This window comes from Mixophyes fleayi, chromosome 12 (assembly GCF_038048845.1).
Source record: "Mixophyes fleayi isolate aMixFle1 chromosome 12, aMixFle1.hap1, whole genome shotgun sequence".
Taxonomy (NCBI): Eukaryota; Metazoa; Chordata; class Amphibia; order Anura; family Limnodynastidae; genus Mixophyes; species Mixophyes fleayi.
This window is the reverse complement of record NC_134413.1, coordinates 81,992,372-82,011,388: the sequence shown is the minus strand read 5'-3', so window position 1 is coordinate 82,011,388 and position 19,017 is coordinate 81,992,372. Positions and strand designations below refer to the sequence as shown.

At 43.4% G+C, this 19,017-nt stretch overlaps 2 protein-coding genes across 2 annotated transcripts in view; one reads left to right on the top strand and one right to left on the bottom strand.

Moving 5' to 3' along the window:
- The window catches only part of LOC142108562 (uncharacterized), a 365,380-nt gene that overhangs the window by 320,631 nt on the left and 25,732 nt on the right, over positions 1–19,017 (bottom strand). The window contains 4 exon segments of the mRNA XM_075192316.1: positions 11,130–11,241; positions 11,637–11,725; positions 11,809–11,920; positions 12,094–12,182. Of these exon segments, the coding sequence (XP_075048417.1) occupies positions 11,130–11,241; positions 11,637–11,725; positions 11,809–11,920; positions 12,094–12,182 (402 nt within the window).
- LOC142108561 (uncharacterized) overlaps positions 1–19,017 on the top strand; it is a 47,177-nt gene that overhangs the window by 24,530 nt on the left and 3,630 nt on the right. The window lies entirely within an intron of this gene.

The window sequence follows — 19,017 nt, the reverse complement described above, 5'->3', positions numbered from 1 at the left end:
TCCATTGGGAGACACTCGCAGATTCTGGGAAATTGGTGAGCCTGCATCGGTACGGAGACTGATACAGGGCTGCAGAATCAGTGGCGCTATATAAATAAATGGTGATGATGATGATGATACTGCTATTCATACAATTAGTACACTCTTCAGCGCTTTGTTCTTTACTTTTGTTCTCAGATTTCATTTTTCTACCTGATGAACTATCAGGCATTCAGACGACAGCAGCCACCTACTACATTACTTAGATTTGTGTATCTTTGTCTTGAACTTAATTAATATTTATACAAATATTTGAAAAATTTGCCTTCCAGGTTGAAGGAGGTTCTCTCTGTTTTTAAAGAGTTAATGACTCATGAATCTCATATGTTCAAGTAACAGTCAATTTCCAGGCCCCTTCCTCCTTCCACACGGAAGCTGGAAAAACATCAGGATAAACTCTGGCACCTTTCATCATACAGGTCCAGTCTGAGCCCCTCTGGCTGCATTCCAGCTTTTATACTCAGAGAACAAAGGGTCCTGGAATCAACTTACAAATAAAATAATAAATATGATTTGAAGACTCTTTATTGATACATTACTGATAAGAAAGAATAATATGGCATAATATGTAGAGACGTGTCGGCCCAGCCTTAGATCAGATAAACATTTTACAATACACACATAAAAGTATGAATACAACAAAAAGGAGCTCAGTGGCCATTTGATAGACCGGTCACAGCACCATTTTCACTTTATTGTTTGTCATATAATAAATAGGCTGTATTCTCATAGATGTTGTTACAGCCCACAAAATATCTCTCTCTGTAATTGTTAGAAGAACCATCCTACATTTAATACTTCACAGCTGTAGTAAAGGAAAAGTCACCGTACACTGCGGTGAGATATGTGTCTGTGTGACGTAACCCACAGCTGTAGTAAAGGAACAGTCACCGTACACTGCGGTGAGATATGTGTCTGTGTGACGTAACCCACAGCTGTAGTAAAGGAACAGTCACCGTACACTGCGGTGAGATATGTGTCTGTGTGACGTAACCCACAGCTGTAGTAAAGGAACAGTCACCGTACACTGCGGTGAGATATGTGTCTGTGTGACGTAACCCACAGCTGTAGTAAAGGAACAGTCACCGTACACTGCGGTGAGATATGTGTCTGTGTGACGTAACCCACAGCTGGGTGTGATGGTGATTGTAACTATTAAGACACTCATTCAATTTGTTCTTTTGAATGTTTTTAATGACATTAAAAATGTCCTCTTGGTTATATATGGTGTCTATATTTCTAAATCTGTACCAAAGAGTCTCCATCCATGTCAGATCCCTGGAAAAACCGCATAGGGCCAACAACTCCTTAATCAAACATGAACCACTGTATAGTAAATATGTACAATAGTAAATATATATCTCCCCAGGAAATTGTTACATGTCATCAGTTTCCTGTATCCTGTGACATCATAACACCAATTAGTTTGTCCATCAAGTAAATGAAAGGAGCCATCAATAGGTCTATTAAGGAAATGTCCTTAACTTCCTGAATGACGTCGAAAGAGAAGACGAGAGGTTCTTACTATCTAGATGGTACAAGACATCCAGCTGCTGAAAGTACATGAGGAATCCATTTACAGTAACGTTATTATCAGGAAACCCAACCAGAGAATTGCTGGATCCACTGGAGGTAATTTACCAACTGGAAAACATGCAGCCCCACAGAGCATATAATATTACACAAATACGTTATTTATTGCCCTAGAACATACATACCCACATTCCTTCCACATCTGGGAACTTTGTCTGTGTTAAAGTGTGCAATCTTCTGTGAGCTAAGACATATACGTGCATGGATAAATGTGTAAAACCTATGACGCAAAATCATGCCTACTTTCCTTTAGACCACCCTCTTCATTAAAGTCAACTTTTATTTTTTTTCTTCTCCAAAATTAAGCTCATTTATGTCAAAGTATGAGTGCGGTGTCGAAGTCGTGTGATTGGATGAACGAAAGTATATTGGTTTAATATTGTTTAGCCATGCGATCCGTACGCCACGTGGCGTGGTGCGATCGCACGGTAAAATACGCACGCACACACTCGCAGTACAACATTTAGTTATCTATATAATTCATATTGGTTGCGTTACACTGTAATTTATGAGCAGATAGTGTTTGGTTTATTATTAGTCTATATATATGTACACTTCAGTGATATTCAAGGTTCAGGTTATGGGAAATGTGACATGTCTGATATCATACTAATCCCCTTTATATTTGCGACTGTCCGGCTCACTCTGCGAAGGGATCGCAGAGTGCATACGCAAGTTATTAATGTTAAGGAATAATGGACTATTAGGATTAGTAATCTTGGCGGGAAGATCAGAGCTCATCCCCTGGAGATATGACCCCCTCCTTTGGATTCCTTAGATTGAATCAGCCTATGACCTGTTTACCCTGGACCCACCCAACGTCTGGACCTATAGAAACAATCTACGTCATCTCTATTGTTCACTGTGTAACACTGTACTGTATATAATCATAGCTGCACACCCCCTGGCCCTCATTTAACTCTGACACAGTATTCTAACAGATATACTGTCCACCGGGTCCCGTGGGTGTGCAGCGAGCGCATGCAATAGCATCGGTATGTATTTATCTTTTGGTATTGGCTGTACTGTACTGTATCATAATATAATAATGTATTGAATTGTTGACTATTTACATCTGCTAAAATAAATCACTTTGTGCTTTGGAAACACATACAATTGATTGGGCAATGCTTATATGAAAACGATAAAATTACTTTAATAGCGGGGACATCAGGACTGTGTTTACTACAGATCGCATTTGTGTGTTTGAAAACATTGGTAGTACCGATGTTTTAAACACTGATTACAAAACATTGTTTAGTCCTTAACACGGGGTCTAGAATCAATGTTTATATATATATATATATATATATATATATATATATATATATGAAATTTATACACACACACACACAAATGGTGTAAAAATGATAAAGATGGACCTCATTTAGAGCCAGACGCAAAGTCCGTTTTAGGCGTATCCAACATATAAACACTATCACGCATGTGCAGAAAGCACCAAATCCGCCTGCATCTTGGACGCAATTAACACTTGCGACTCACTACGAGAGAATGGGAGGAACGCGGAATTGTGAAGGCGTGACCATGTAAATAAATCCTAGTCGCAGTGAGGTGCAGACGCAACAGACGTCAAAACAGGGCTAAAGCTGTGCGGCAGGAATTAGGTGGCGCAAACGGTTAGCTAGCTGCAGTAACTGCTCACAGCTCAATAGGGTATTAAGAGTGGGACACAACTGGGGTTGCTTGCCACTCGTAATACCCTACCAAGCTGCGTCACACTCCCACTCCTACACTTCTTAAACGCAGTTTACGGCCGACTCTAAATGAGGTCTGATGTGTGCATTTTTTTTTAGAAGTAAAACATGTTTTTGGGATAAAGCAAACTTGTTATTGCAGAAAAAAACAACACAAAGCATTAACAATAACTAGTCAAACTATAATGAAACAGCTCACTGGCATCACTGCTCACAAACGGATATTTATTTGTTTAAAACTATATTTGCAACAGTAACAACAGGTTAATAAGTTGAACATATAAAATAACAAAAACTAATACATACATTGAAACTAATAGTTTGTTGTTTTTTGCAAAATAGGGGTATACTATTAGGATAGATTAATTATCGTCATTACTCAGAGGGAAAAAAAACAACTGAACATGGGAGGAGAATATTGGAAAACTTCTCTCATCCGCACTCTGCAGAAATAGTAAATTTGAATGTAGCTTCCCCTTTATCCCATTTCTGGTTTTACTGTTAATTTCACCAGAGAATAGGCTTTCTGAAGGAACCAAAGTGTCCAGTTCTCAAATATTGTCTCACTATTTTGGCCAGATTTGGGTATGTTTGTTCCATCAGCCTCCAGAATCTTAGTGGGTTCTCCTTTATTTTCTCTGGCGGAGCACCTGTAACCAGCCAACCCAGCACCAGTGGCAGTGAGCCAGGGGTGGGCTGTCCTATAAGCTGCTGCTGATTGGCTGACCAGTGTCTCTTTCACTCTGTCAATCACCACCCGAGCAGCAGCAGCCAGTTCAGTGTGTCTTTTGTTAGACTCTCTTTAGTTGTGAGACAGAGAGAGACAGTCAGCAGACAGTGCAAAGCGCCACAGTGTAATTAAATAGACAAATAAAAAAACACCATCGATAAGCATCAAAGGAGAATCTACCGATGGTGAGGAAACATTGGATCCTCACCATTGCAGGGTTAAACATCGGAACCATCTAACTGATGCTTCCGATGAAACATCAAGTGTTTCCCATCCTTACTTTAAACCTTATTAATATATCTCGACCTGCAAAACAAATTATTCACATGCTGGTGAATGTGCACGTAAACCACATTCAGCAAGTAAAGACCAAATGCCCTCAGCCCTTACCATAGGATGAAGCAAAGTTTTGCACCCCTGCAGACACATCTTGACCCACTTAGCCATGGGCATACCATATAAATAGGAGCATTTATACAAATAGCTGCATGGCATCACAGAATTACATTTACAACGTGGGACCACACTGTTGAAGCTTTATAATCAATCCCCAATGAGAAAGTAACAGATTAGAGAACTAATTATATAAACCATCTCACACCTTCAATTAGAGAGAGTATGAATAAACATACTGTACAGTGTCTAGATCCCACATTATACCTCCAACTCATTGCCAGAATTATATATTACTCAGTACCCTATTTAACAACAAGGTCTCGTTATTACTGTGGACAATATCTAATAGAAAAAGTAGTTGCACACGAGTGATCTGTTCCAATCAGACCTTCCCTGAGTATAAACAATGTAAATATATATATATATATATACACCCATTTTAATTTACATTAATAAAACTAAATGCTTTTTTAATATTAAGAGCATGGTTGCTCCTTGTTTCATGTTCAATTGCTTTTGTAGTATGTGAATTTCCTGATATTCAACAAGATCTTGTTTTTATGTAAACTATTTTCCTCATTCAGTACATGGAAATGGTTTCTCACCTGCGTGAGCTCTCTGATGTGTGACAAGTATTGATTTCCGTGTAAAACTTTTCCCGCACTCAGAACAGGGAAATGGTTTCTCACCTGTGTGAGTTTGCCGATGTTCAATAAGATTTGATATTTGTGCAAAACATTTCCCACAGTCAGAACATGGAAATGGTTTCTCACCTGTGTGAGTTCTTTGATGTGAGATAAGTTTTTCTTTAAGTGCAAAACATTTCCCACACTCAGAACATGGAAATGGTTTCTCACCTGTGTGAATTTTCTGATGTGTTTTAAGTATTGATTTCCGTGCAAAACATTTCCCACACTCAGAACATGGAAATGGTTTCTCACCTGTGTGACCTCTCTGATGTATAATAAGTTTTGATTTCCGTGTAAAACTTTTCCCGCACTCAGAACAGGGAAGTAGTTTCTCACCTGTGTGAATTCTCTGATGCTCAATAAGATTTGGTATTTGTGCAAAACATTTCCCGCACTCAGAACAGGGAAATGGTTTCTGACCTTTGTGAGTTCGCTGATGTGCGATAAGAGTTGATATTTGTGCAAAACATTTCCCACAGTCAGAACATGGAAATGGTTTCTCACCTGTGTGAGTTCTTTGATGTATGATAAGTTTTGCTTTAAGTGCAAAACATTTCCCACACTCAGAACATGGAAATGGTTTCTCACCTGTGTGAGTTTTCTGATGTGTGATAAGTATTGATTTCAGTGCAAAACATTTCCCACACTCAGAACATGGAAATGGTTTCTCACCTGTGTGAGCTCTCTGATGTGTGATAAGATAAGATTTCCGTGCAAAACATTTCCCGCACTCAGAACATGGAAATGGTTTCTCACCTCTATGGATACTCCGATGTCTTAGAAGACTTGATTTCCATGCAAAACATTTCCCGCACTCGGAACAGGGAAATGGTTTCTCACCTTTGTGAGTGCGCTGATGTGCGATAAGAGTTGATATTTGTGTAAAACATTTCCCACAGTCAGAACATGGAAATGGTTTCTCACCTGTGTGAGTTCTTTGATGTATGATAAGTTTTGCTTTAAGTGCAAAACATTTCCCACACTCAGAACATGGAAATGGTTTCTCACCTATATGAGTTTTCTGGTGTGTATGAAGAGATAATTTATCTGTAATATATTTCCCACCCTCAGAACATGGAACGATTGCATCATTTGGATGAACTGTACTATTTATAAAAATATCTCTGTTTGCAGTAGAACATTCCTCATGATTAGAGGGATCAGGTGATTTATCTGCTCTGTGAAGTATTGGATGTATATTTAGGGTAATGGGGTTCTCTCCAGGACAATCTTCTGTGATGGTTTTGTTCTCTTCTATTACAAAATCTGTAGATAAAAGACGTTGTCCCTCTGAGATATTCCTGCGTTTGCATTCATCTGCTGGAAATAAAATAAATTTATAGATTATAAACATTTTCATACTTTGAGGCAAGTTTAAGATGGCCACATGTATTCATTTCAATTTGCAAACTACAAACACTTCATTACAATTATAAAACCACATTATGAAGCACACTGCATATATCCAGCCACATTGAACAACTCAAGTCAAATTGCAGACTATGGCGAGTTATATTTCCTAAGCATACAATTTGCCCAGCCAGCATAATAGGACAGGAAGCAACAATAACCAGTGACATTCTCCAACTAGACACTACTGGCACACACAAACACTGGACCTTCATAAGCGTAGTAGACATGGTCTAAATTAGCAGCAAGTCCTGCCATGGGTCTACACTACTCTCACCGCCTTGCACAGAGCAGAGAGCATCAGGACAGAGAAGGAGAATGGAGCAGGGCACAGATCGGCAACTGTCAGGAATTCTGTATTTAGATGCAGGACTCAGTATTGAACTTTCACTGCACAACATGATGAGCACAGCTAATGCAAGTTTACAGAGTTGCCAGCAGGTGATTACCGACTTCACAGAGGTGGCAAATTGAACCTCCAAGCAGTATATAAACCTGCTCTGCCTGTTATTCCCTTTCAGAGTATTAGCTTTGCTGTTCTGAGCTCCTGAGTGTCTTATCCTGTTTACTGTTTGATTCTGGATTATTAACCTGGCTTGTTCCTGACTTTGTGATACCTGGATCTTGACTTTGTAGTTTACTGACATATTGGTTTGACCTTTCATTTTTCCTGACTTTTTCTTTGCTTGCTGATTCTGTATGTTTATCCTGCTGACCTCAGCTAGTATGACTATTCTGCCTAATTGCCTATAGTGCTCCATCAACCAAACTAAGGGCCAGTTCGGTGGAACTCGACCTAGTTACTACACGCAGCCAAATCCATCCTGCTTTTTTTGCGGGCCCTGGTGAATAACGGCAGTAACTTAGACTCTACATTACCTCTCTCTAGCTATGTCAATCTTAGCTGGTGGTGTGTCCACAAACCCATAGCTGATAGTAACACCACGAAGTAGAAGAAAGCATAAGGGCAAAGCATAACACAGAGACAGATCAGCAGATGAAGAGCAACAGTACAGGGTATCCAAGCACATACTGGAGGGGAGCTATTGTGCAACGACAGGTGTGTGTGGTTATAGTTGTGTATGTCCAGGAAGGTGGAGTTTCTGTGAAGTGTATGTTGTGGTGGGCTGTGTTATTGTCTGGGTATCATCTGGTATTTTACTTTAGTTTTACAGTGTTACTATACAGCAAGTTGATCTGATCGTTAATGGATTATCACACAGGGGAAAAAATGGGTAATGTCACATGTAGCAGCACACAGAGGATTGTGGGTAGCACTGGAGGTAGTGTACAGGAGGTTCATGGGTAACTTCATGGAGTCAGACTGACGTCTCATGAGCTACACCAGACAATGTGAAGAGGAGACTGGTCAGATCTCTGGGATGGTAGCACACAATGATATGATGTGAGGAGGAGACTGGTCAGATCTCTGGGCTGGTAGCACACAGTGATATGATGTGAGGAGGAGACTGGTCAGATCTCTGGGCTGGTAGCACACAATGATATGATATGAGGAGGAGACTGGTCAGATCTCTGGGCTGGTAGCACACAGTTATATGATGTGAAGAGGAGACTGGTCAGATCTCTGGGCTGGTAGCACACAGTGATATGATGTGAGGAGGAGACTGGTCAGATCTCTGGGCTGGTAGCACACAATGATATGATGTGAGGAGGAGACTGGTCAGATCTCTGGGCTGGTAGCACACAGTGATATGATGTGAGGAGGAGACTGGTCAGATCTCTGGGCTGGTAGCACACAATGATATGATATGAGGAGGAGACTGGTCAGATCTCTGGGCTGGTAGCACACAGTTATATGATGTGAAGAGGAGACTGGTCAGATCTCTGGGCTGGTAGCACACAGTGATATGATGTGAGGAGGAGACTGGTCAGATCTCTGGGCTGGTAGCACACAGTGATATGATGTGAGGAGGAGACTGGTCAGATCTCTGGGCTGGTAGCACACAATGATATGATGTGAGGAGGAGACTGGTCAGATCTCTGGGCTGGTAGCACACAGTGATATGATGTGAGGAGGAGACTGGTCAGATCTCTGGGCTGGTAGCACACACTGATATGATGTGAGGAGGAGACCGGTCAGATCTCTGGGCTGGTAGCACACAATGATATGATGTGAGGAGGAGACTGGTCAGATCTCTGGGCTGGTAGCACACAATGATATGATGTGAGGAGGAGACTGGTCAGATCTCTGGGCTGGTAGCACACAGTGATATGATGTGAGGAGGAGACTGGTCAGATCTCTGGGCTGGTAGCACACAGTTATATGATGTGAAGAGGAGACTGGTCAGATCTCTGGGCTGGTAGCACACAGTGATATGATGTGAGGAGGAGACTGGTCAGATCTCTGGGCTGGTAGCACACAGTGATATGATGTGAGGAGGAGACTGGTCAGATCTCTGGGCTGGTAGCACACAATGATATGATGTGAGGAGGAGACTGGTCAGATCTCTGGGCTGGTAGCACACAGTGATATGATGTGAGGAGGAGACTGGTCAGATCTCTGGGCTGGTAGCACACAATGATATGATGTGAGGAGGAGACTGGTCAGATCTCTGGGCTGGTAGCACACAGTGATATGATGTGAGTAGGAGACTGGTCAGATCTCTGGGCTGGTAGCACACACGGATATGATGTGAGGAGGAGACCGGTCAGATCTCTGGGCTGGTAGCACACAATGATATGATGTGAGGAGGAGACCGGTCAGATCTCTGGGCTGGTAGCACACACTGATATGATGTGAGGAGAAGACTGGTCAGATCTCTGGGCTGGTAGCACACAATGATATGATGTGAGGAGGAGACTGGTCAGATCTCTGGGCTGGTAGCACACAATGATATGATGTGAGGAGGAGACTGGTCAGATCTCTGGGCTGGTAGCACACAGTGATATGATGTGAGGAGGAGACTGGTCAGATCTCTGGGCTGGTAGCACACAATGATATGATGTGAGGAGGAGACTGGTCAGATCTCTGGGCTGGTAGCACACAGTGATATGATGTGAGGAGGAGACTGGTCAGATCTCTGGGCTGGTAGCACACACTGATATGATGTGAGGAGGAGACCGGTCAGATCTCTGGGCTGGTAGCACACAATGATATGATGTGAGGAGGAGACTGGTCAGATCTCTGGGCTGGTAGCACACAGTGATATGATGTGAGGAGGAGACTGGTCAGATCTCTGGGCTGGTAGCACACAGTGATATGATGTGAGGAGGAGACTGGTCAGATCTCTGGGCTGGTAGCACACAATGATATGATGTGAGGAGGAGACTGGTCAGATCTCTGGGCTGGTAGCACACAATGATATGATGTGAGGAGGAGACTGGTCAGATCTCTGGGCTGGTAGCACACAGTGATATGATGTGAGGAGGAGATCAGGAGTCTAATAGGAGCTGATGGTTTCTGATTCCCCCACTGGGCAGATGTTTTTATTTTAATGAGGATAAAACAACACTTCCTAGAGCGCTCTAATTCTCAGAAACAGCAGCCCTATCACTCCAAATGAGCTCCAACTTACTCACTAAATACAAATATAAATAAATACTGGTGGATCCACAGGTTCTATAACGTATCTCATCATCTATTTATATAGCGCCACTAATTCCGCAGCGCTGTACAGAAAACTCGTTCACATCAGTTGCTAACATACACATACTCACACACACAGACAGAGAGAGAGACTAGGGTCAATTCTGATAGCAGCCAATTAACCCACCAGTATGTTTTTGGAGTGTGGGAGGAAACTAGAGCACCCGAAGGAAACCCACGCAAACACGGGGAGAACATACAAACTCCACCTAGATAAGGCCATGGTCGGGAATCGAACTCATGACCCCAGTGCTGTACGGCAGAAGTGCTAACCACTAGGCCAGTGTACTGCCCATCTCATGGAAATAATCACTAATGGTATAGACATTAATAAGTCCACCTTATAGAGTTCAATAAAAGATTTTTAGACGTTCTTCTGTATAGCGTTCTGTATCTTAAAAATACAACCCCACAGATTAGAGATTATAACCTCATATGATAATGTAAGACCTATTTTAACATCACGTGCTCAAATCGATTTTGTATCGTGATACTCATACACCAGTAATCATATGGAGAGCAGATGTCCATCGATCTTCCTTATACCAGTTATGTGCATTTGCTGACATCAGCTGTCTGCTGGGAAACAGCTCAGAGATATCTATAGTGGTGCTTCTCCACACGTGTCCTCTCTGTATATATGTACCATCTACTTCACCACATGAGGCGATTATCTCTTTTCTATGGATGTTTTGAAGATAGAGAACAATATACAGAAGAACGTCTAAAAATCTGTTACTGGACAATGAACTCTATAAGGTGGACTTATTAATGTCTATACCATTAGTGATTAATTCCATGAGATACGTTATAGCGCCTGAGGATCCACCAGTATTTATACGTTTTCCTCATTAGTTTGTACTGACAGAGGAGGGTGTAGAATAAGAGATTGTTGTAGTGACTGAATAAGCAGATATGTGACTCTTCTGTAATAAGTGTTTATTACTCACCTGTACTGATATCTGTAGGGATTTCCTCCTCCTTACACTGCTGATCACCCCTCACATACGTCTCTTCCTCTCCCTCTGTAATTTCTACTTTAATATCCGTCGACACATCATCCTAAATAGCCAACAAAACAATAAAAAGATCATCATCATCATCTTATTTATATGGCGCCATAGAATCCGCAGCGCTGCACAATCAACAAAAAATAAACTGAAGAAAAAAATACAGATAAGTAAGGGACAAGAGAAACAATATAAACAGTAAAAATGAATGCAAGAGACAATAGAGAAAGCAAAAGAGGATAGGAGGTATAAAGGGCCAAACTTGTGAGAGTTATCAAAAAGAGGATTATAGTAATAAAATATATTATATCTATTAATATCTGATTTAATTATTTGAGATGAAACAGAAGACTATCAGTGTATGAGATCCACACAGCTCTTTACAGATAATATAATAAAGTCACTTTGGCATTTAGGTATTAGGCAAGACTCTAAAATGTCATATACCTGATACTCCTGTGTGATAATCGGATTTTCCCGTCTACAATCCTGAGGATGGAGATATCTCTCTGGGGTATTTCTGTTACTGGATCCATCTGTAGGAAACACACAGTGACTGATTACATTGTTAATATAAGGAGAATATGTGACTCTTCTGTAATAAGTGTTTATTACTCACCTGTGCTGATATCTGTAGGGATTTCCTCCTCCTTACACTGCTGATCACCCCTCACATACGTCTCTTCCTCTCCCTCTGTAATTTCTACTTTAATATCAGTCAGGACGTCATCCTAAATAGACCACGAAACAATAAATATCATATTTAATAATATCTGATTTAATAAATTGAGACGAAACAGAAGAACATCAGTGTATAAGATCCACGCAGTTTTTCATAAAAGTCGATAATAAAAATTCAACTTTGATCGTTTAGTATTTGGGGAGACAGTAACATGTCATCTACCTGATACTCCTGTGGGATACAGGGATTTTCCTGTTTACAATCCTGAGGACGGAGATATCTCTCTGGGGTATTTCTGTTACTGGATCCATCTGTAGGACACACACAGTGACTGATTACATTGTTTATATAAGCAGAATATGTGACTCTTCTGTAATAAGTGTTTATTACTCACCTGTGCAGATATCTGTAGGGATTTCCTCCTCCTTACACTGCTGATCACCCCTCACATACGTCTCTTCCTCTCCCTCTGTTATTTCTACGTTGATATCAGTCAGGACGTCATCCTGAATCGCGCACAATAAAAAAATGTAAAAACTAAAATCACATTTAATTATATCGGATTTAATAAATTCAGATAAAACAGAAGAATATCATTGTATAAGATCCACACAGCTTTTTTTTATGCATTTATTTAATTTTATAGATCATATAATGAAAAAAAGTCACATTAGTATTTAAGTATTTTGAGAGACCCTAAAATGTCATCTACCTGATTCTCCTGTGGAATATTGTGATTTTCCTGTGTACAATCCTGTGAATAAAGAGGATGGAGATATCTCTCTGGGGTATTTCTGTTACTGGATCCATCTGTAGGAAACAGACATTGAATGAGTACATTGTTTATATGTGATTCTCAGATAAGTGTATCTAGGTGGCCCAAAAAACTATTCTCTCCTCTACAATAATTGAAAGTCTCCTCTTACCCAGTGATGTGAGGATACGGTGATTCTCCATCCTCACGTCCTCGTACAGATCCTTGTGTCCTCCTAAATACTTCCACTCCTGCATAGAGAATTACACAGTGACATCCTGACACTTTATAGGAACCTGACAACACAATGACACAGTCATCACCCAGACACATCCCCTGGTGTTACTGTATAATGTCCCATTCCCAGCAGTCACCTCTCCAGTCACCAGCTGAATGATCTTGTTGGTCAGTTCCAGGATCTTCTGGTCATTGTTTCCCTCACGTATCAGTGAGTGAGGTTCAGGCACCGTGATGGGGCTCTGGGTCCTGCTCAATCCTCCTGACACACAGGGGCGGCTCCTGGGTGTCACACACTCACCAGATCTCTTTATCACTACTGTGTAATCCTGTGTATGGAGAGAGACATCAATAAAAAGGTAAATAAAGTTTCACCTATTTGGAATTTTTAGTGGTTAATTGTGCAACATATACAATAATGATCTATTTTACAAATACAACCGCTATGACATATGTAACAGTTTGCTATTGTGAAGGAGCGATGCTGCTCTTATAGCACACCCCCCATTATGATCTATATACGCAGAGGGAAGGTGGGGTTGGTGTGCAGTGCACATGCACAAACTTCAACGTGACATCATCACACCTGGCTGAATAAGGTGTGTCCACGTGTGTGAGCCGGGCACAGACACTGCACAGTCTCTCCTTGTGGCACGCAGCAAGTATCTCCTATTCTCTGTATCATCTGCTATGAACAAACTAGTGCAAACACCAAGATGACTATAACTGTGGGCTTGTAGTAGACAGATCATTGATTGATCTTAATATACCTTGTATACTATGTAAAATGGGTTTTTTTGGACACAATTTACTTCTGCATTTTGGAGGCAAGATGCGTCCAATTCTGCATGGGGTCCTGTGTGAGCCATAGAGCCCTGGTTTGTGTTTCTCAGAAGTTCCTCTGATCCAGCTTCATAAGACTGCTAAGTGACCTCACACAATACCGTACGGCTTCCAATAGTCTTGTGGCCAGGTGTCTTGGCTGTCACCCACATCTATTTAGTGCATTGTGCTCCAATTGAAATCTGTCACAAATGCCTGAATTGGGGATTTCTGCAAATTTTTGTATTAAAATTCATTCCACAGGGGCATGGCCTGGCAGCCATCTAGGTCGGCCGCGTTATATTTGAGCTCTGAGGAACCCTTTTCGTTTTAGGCTCTCCACCGTCACTAACAGGCCTGTAACCAGCCAAAACTGTCACCCGCGGCTGTCTACCTCCTCCGCCTCAGCTCGGACTCACATTGGGGTGGCCCTCCTGCTCCCAGTCCACCTGGCGCATCTGAGGCCTAATCCGTGCTTGAAGCCGCTGCCTTGATTTCTGGATCCGCCGGACGCCATCTTGTCACCAGAGTTGCCCTGATCACCGGACCCCCGGGTGCCAGCATTTGGAGAAATGCCCCCATCGAACCACCTCCTCCAACGGGGCCCACTCCCTGCAATTCCGAGGGCGCATGAGGGTGGACCGGACTTCCTACAACCCTACGGTCCAGCCGCCGCATGTCTCCTGATATGTCCTCAACGCATGGAGCACACAGACTCGGCCTACCACTCCATCCATCACCCTGCAGGGGGTAAGTTCCATTCTACTACCCCCGATCAATTCACCTGCTCTCTATCAGTCTCCAGCAGTGTATGAGGAATTACAGATGATAACTGCAGCTGTCTGCACCAGAGAGGACACTCCTCCTGCCTATTTACCCTAGCACATGGACATCCCACTCTGGCCACCCCATTCAGTCCTCAGACTTGTCCTAATGTTCTAAGACCCCATCTGCACACGTTGGGACTTGGGGTAAATTGTAGCCTAGCCAGGCTCACTGTCAGACCGTGGCCTCTCTGTGGCTCACTGCTGCCACCAAGTGGTGAAAATAAATATCTCTCCACAAACCTAATGCCTGTCTGTTAAGTTTGAAAGTGGGCCTGCTGTCCCCCACAAGCACCACTGTGGTCCTCAATAACTGGGAGCCCTGCTACCTTTCAGCATCATCATTGGGTAGTGCACTGGTGCAGATCAGCACCAGCTGCCTGATAGGGGCCTGGCACTCTGCTGCCCCTGGTACTACTGCACCGTCTATCTATCATGCACACATAGTGGGTTCATTTTCTGGACTGAGCTGTCCCATTCTAGCACACAGGGAGCAGCATTCTTCTGGCACCTCTGCCCACTGCTCAGCTGGGCACTGTTTTGTTCTAATGTGAGCCGTAATATGGATTAACGTGTGACGCTCCGCATGGCCCTTGGGCCAGGGTTATCTCCTGGAATGTCGTGACGCTGCCTTTTCTTCTAACCTAAACAGATACTTTCACAACTACACATCCTGTTTGATCTATTTGTGGCCTCTTTCCTGAGTGTATCATGCCTAAATGGGGCAGGAAGATGGGTGGCTCGGACCTCCCTCAGAGCATTAAGAAATTTGCCTACACGAAAGCAAAGACCCTGAGTGCATCCTCTCCACACTGCGATGATTCAGACTCTTCGCCACTGACTCACAAAGATCTACAATCCCTGGTTCCGTGAGGTCAAGGAGACGAGGAAATCGATGCAGGCAATTGGATCTCTGAAGGCCGAATTGCATGACCTTGGGGATAGGACAGACCACCTTGAAACTAAAATGTATGAAGTAGTCTCCTCACACCGGGACATGGTGGCTAACCTCCAGCGCCTACAAGAAGATGTTCCATATGCAGGAACAACAAGATGATCAAGAGAATTGCCATCGGCGTAATAACATACGCATCAGAGGTATTCCTGAGGCAGTGGACCAACCCCTCCTTGATCAGTACCTGAAAAGACTCTCTGCTCGTCTAGCTCCTGCTACCCAAGCGGGTCAGCTCCTTTTGGACAGAGGCAACAGAGCCCTTCTTTCTCAGGAATTCTCCCAACCTTGAGATGTCATCCTTCACTGTCACTATTACACCACTAAGGAGGCCATTCTACAGGAATCTCGTAAGACCGACTAATCTCATTTGATGATGCTCGCCTGCAAATCTTCCAGGACATTTCCTCGTTTACCCTCCTCAAGGAATTAAAACCAGTTACATCTATCCTCAAGAACAACAATATGCGATATCGCTTCGCCTTCTCCTCTGGCATCATAACAAACTTCACTCTGCCGGACCATGGCGAATGCAGTTCAACTCCTCAAGACTTTGGGACTCCCGGCCCCTCCTATTCACCCCCTGACACAAGGACCGGGCTCCAGCTCCTTGAAATCCACCTCTCCCCCTCGGAAGCTCCCGAATACCGAGTGGACGACTGTTTTAAGAACTGCTAAACCACCTGCCTCTGTTCCACCTTCTTGATGTGGTTGTTGTGTTCTTTTCACCAGAAGCCACCTTGCCTCAACTCTCTCCTTTCTCCATGATGGACCGCTGGTTTTCGGTCCCCCTCATGAAGTCTAGGAGGAGTTGTGTGTCTTAGGCCTGGGATGTTATCCTGCCTTGTTCTTCACTAATTTTCTGTGTTGTTTTCTTACCGTTTCAGATTGCCACACTGCTACTGCCCCATTTCTTTTATATGACCAGATCTATAGAACACGGTAGTAGCTGTCCACCACCCCTAACGACATTTCCCCTCCTCCTGGCTCCCATATCAGCTTTATTGTCCTGGCCTGGAGGTGGCATAGACATCCACCTCCTGCGGTTGGAGCTACTAGACCCTTTTTTGTGTCCTTGGCCACGTCCCCACAATGGGTATGCTGCCCTTGCCTTTCCCTGCCACAGGCACTGCCCCTCACTTTTCCTGGCCGGTCTCATGCCCCATGCACTGGTCCTGTTCCCTTTTTTTCCTTCTCCTCACCCTTCCATCTTTCCTTACTTCAGGCACGTTCTGATTTTACTTATCTTCATTGCCACTGTATTGACATTGTTTTCTTTCAACACGTCTGACCATGGCTGGGGTGGCCCATTTTCCACCTCCCGATGGCCCTTAGGATCTTCTCCTTGAACAGCTCACAAAAACATACAACACTTCATCTTACAATCAAAACAACATAGGGCTGACAGTCTTTATCCCAGAGACACACTTTACTTGTCACTCACATCCAGAATTGAAGTCTAGACTGTACCCATCTACTTTCCATACTTGCGATCCTAGATAGAAGAAACGGGGTGTTGCTACCCTATTTGCCTCCCATGTGACGTTCAAGCTGTTGATATCCCACTCTGACCCTGATGGTTGCTTTCAACAAGCGAATCTTCCCACACTCACCTGTAGCTCAGCCCAATAACTAAATGAGATTACGTCCGAGGAAATACTGATGGTTATCAAGGCACAAAAGACCTCTAAGGACCCGGGCCCAGACGGCTTCATTGCGGTCTACTACAAACGATTCTCCCAGACCCTGATTCCCACCTCCACACCCTGTTTAATGGTGTCTTGCACAACATCCTATCTCCCTCCTTAATGTAGATGTTATGATATATGTAAAGATCCTGGCCACCCATTTGAATAGAGTCCTTCCGGATCTGATCGAGTACAATTAGGTGAGATTCATCCCAGGCTGTCAGGCTAGGAATAATATCAGTCGCGCAATAGATCTAGTCCAAATAATCAAACCAGAGACGTCCTCCGGCCATGTTGCTATCCCTGTGCGCCAAGAAGGCAATCGACCGGATCTCATGGGACTTTATGTTTCACATCTTGAAGGCGTATGGCTTCTCGGCTGAATTCCTGACAGGGGAATCTGCCCTTTATGATCCCCCCACAGCTAGGGTCTTAGTTAACGAATCTTTATCTGACATCCCTGCCGTTTTTGACAAAGCAGGGCTGTCCCATCAACCCTAGTTTTTGCACTAGTTATAGAGCCCTTGGCGGCAATGATGTGAAAATCGGCTATGATAACGGGTGAGATGGTGGGTTCCCGAGAATTTAAGATCTCCCTCTGTGCTGACGACATACTCCTTTCCCTCACGAATCCCCAAGAGACTCTGTCCTCTCTCTACATAGACTCATGGATGAGTATGGCGTCCTGTCAGGTTATAAATTTATTTTACCATGCTCCTCCATGCCCTCCCTTCCCTCAGGACCAGCCAATAGACTACTTTTGCTTTGCGCTGGCAGACGAACAAGGTCAAGTATCTAGGAATCTACATTACCTCTTCCTATGATAGGTTATACCAGGAAAATCCCCCCCTCCTTCCCTCCTGACTAAAATTAAACAGGACCTGCGGCTATGGAGGAACTATATCATATCGTGGCTGGGGAGGATTATTGCAGTTAAGATGAACCTCGTCCCTAAGCTTCTCTACCTTTTCCATACTCTCCCAGTGAAAGTACCCGATTCTGTGTTTCGGGACTTGCATTCATCTTTTCTTAACTTTGTATGGCATGGCAAACCCCCTAGAATTTCTGTGGCAGTGCTCAAGAAGCACAGGGCTCAGGTAGGTAGAGGTTTTCCGGATATCAATCTCTATTACTTGGCATCCCATTTGTCCCAGGTTGCGGTTACTAAGTTGCCGATCAGACTACAGCGTGGGTGGACTTGGAAACCAACTTCACGGGGGTCCCTTCTCTGGCATGACTATGGGGCCTCCCAAATGAAGGCAGACCACCAGAGGCTTCCTCCCTCCGATCTCTCAAATTTTGTCTGTCTCTCTGGGACACATGTCGGGTTAAGCACAAATTGTCCTCCCTTCTTTCTCCCCTGATTTCCCTCTGGAGCAACCCACGCTTCCCTCCCGGTAACTCGCCACAGCAATTTAAGAACTGGTTACGAGCGGGAATATGGGTGGGTTCGGACTTGGTTTTCAATAAAACTTGGGCCTCTATGTCGGATCTTTACCGCAAGGTTGGACCTTTTCGCCTGCTTTTCTTTTCATATTTCCTGGTCTGACATTTCGCTATGTACTTACACCCCCCCCCCCCCCTTAAAGCTCTCCGAACTCTCACTTTTTTGAGCATATGTGTCTACATACCCCACTAACTAAAGGGATGATTTCTGGGATTTATAATTGGCTCATAGAGGCCACCTTTAACGCTCCAGGCCGGCAAGAGTGGGAATGGGAGAAGGAACTAGCCCCTCCCCCCCAGATGAATCTTGTTTGGAGGAGGTCAGGCAGGGATTGCCAAGAGACTGATCTCTACGGTAATTAAGGAAACGGCTTACAAATTGTACTATCAATGGTACTACACCCCGGAGAATCTGTCTAGAAT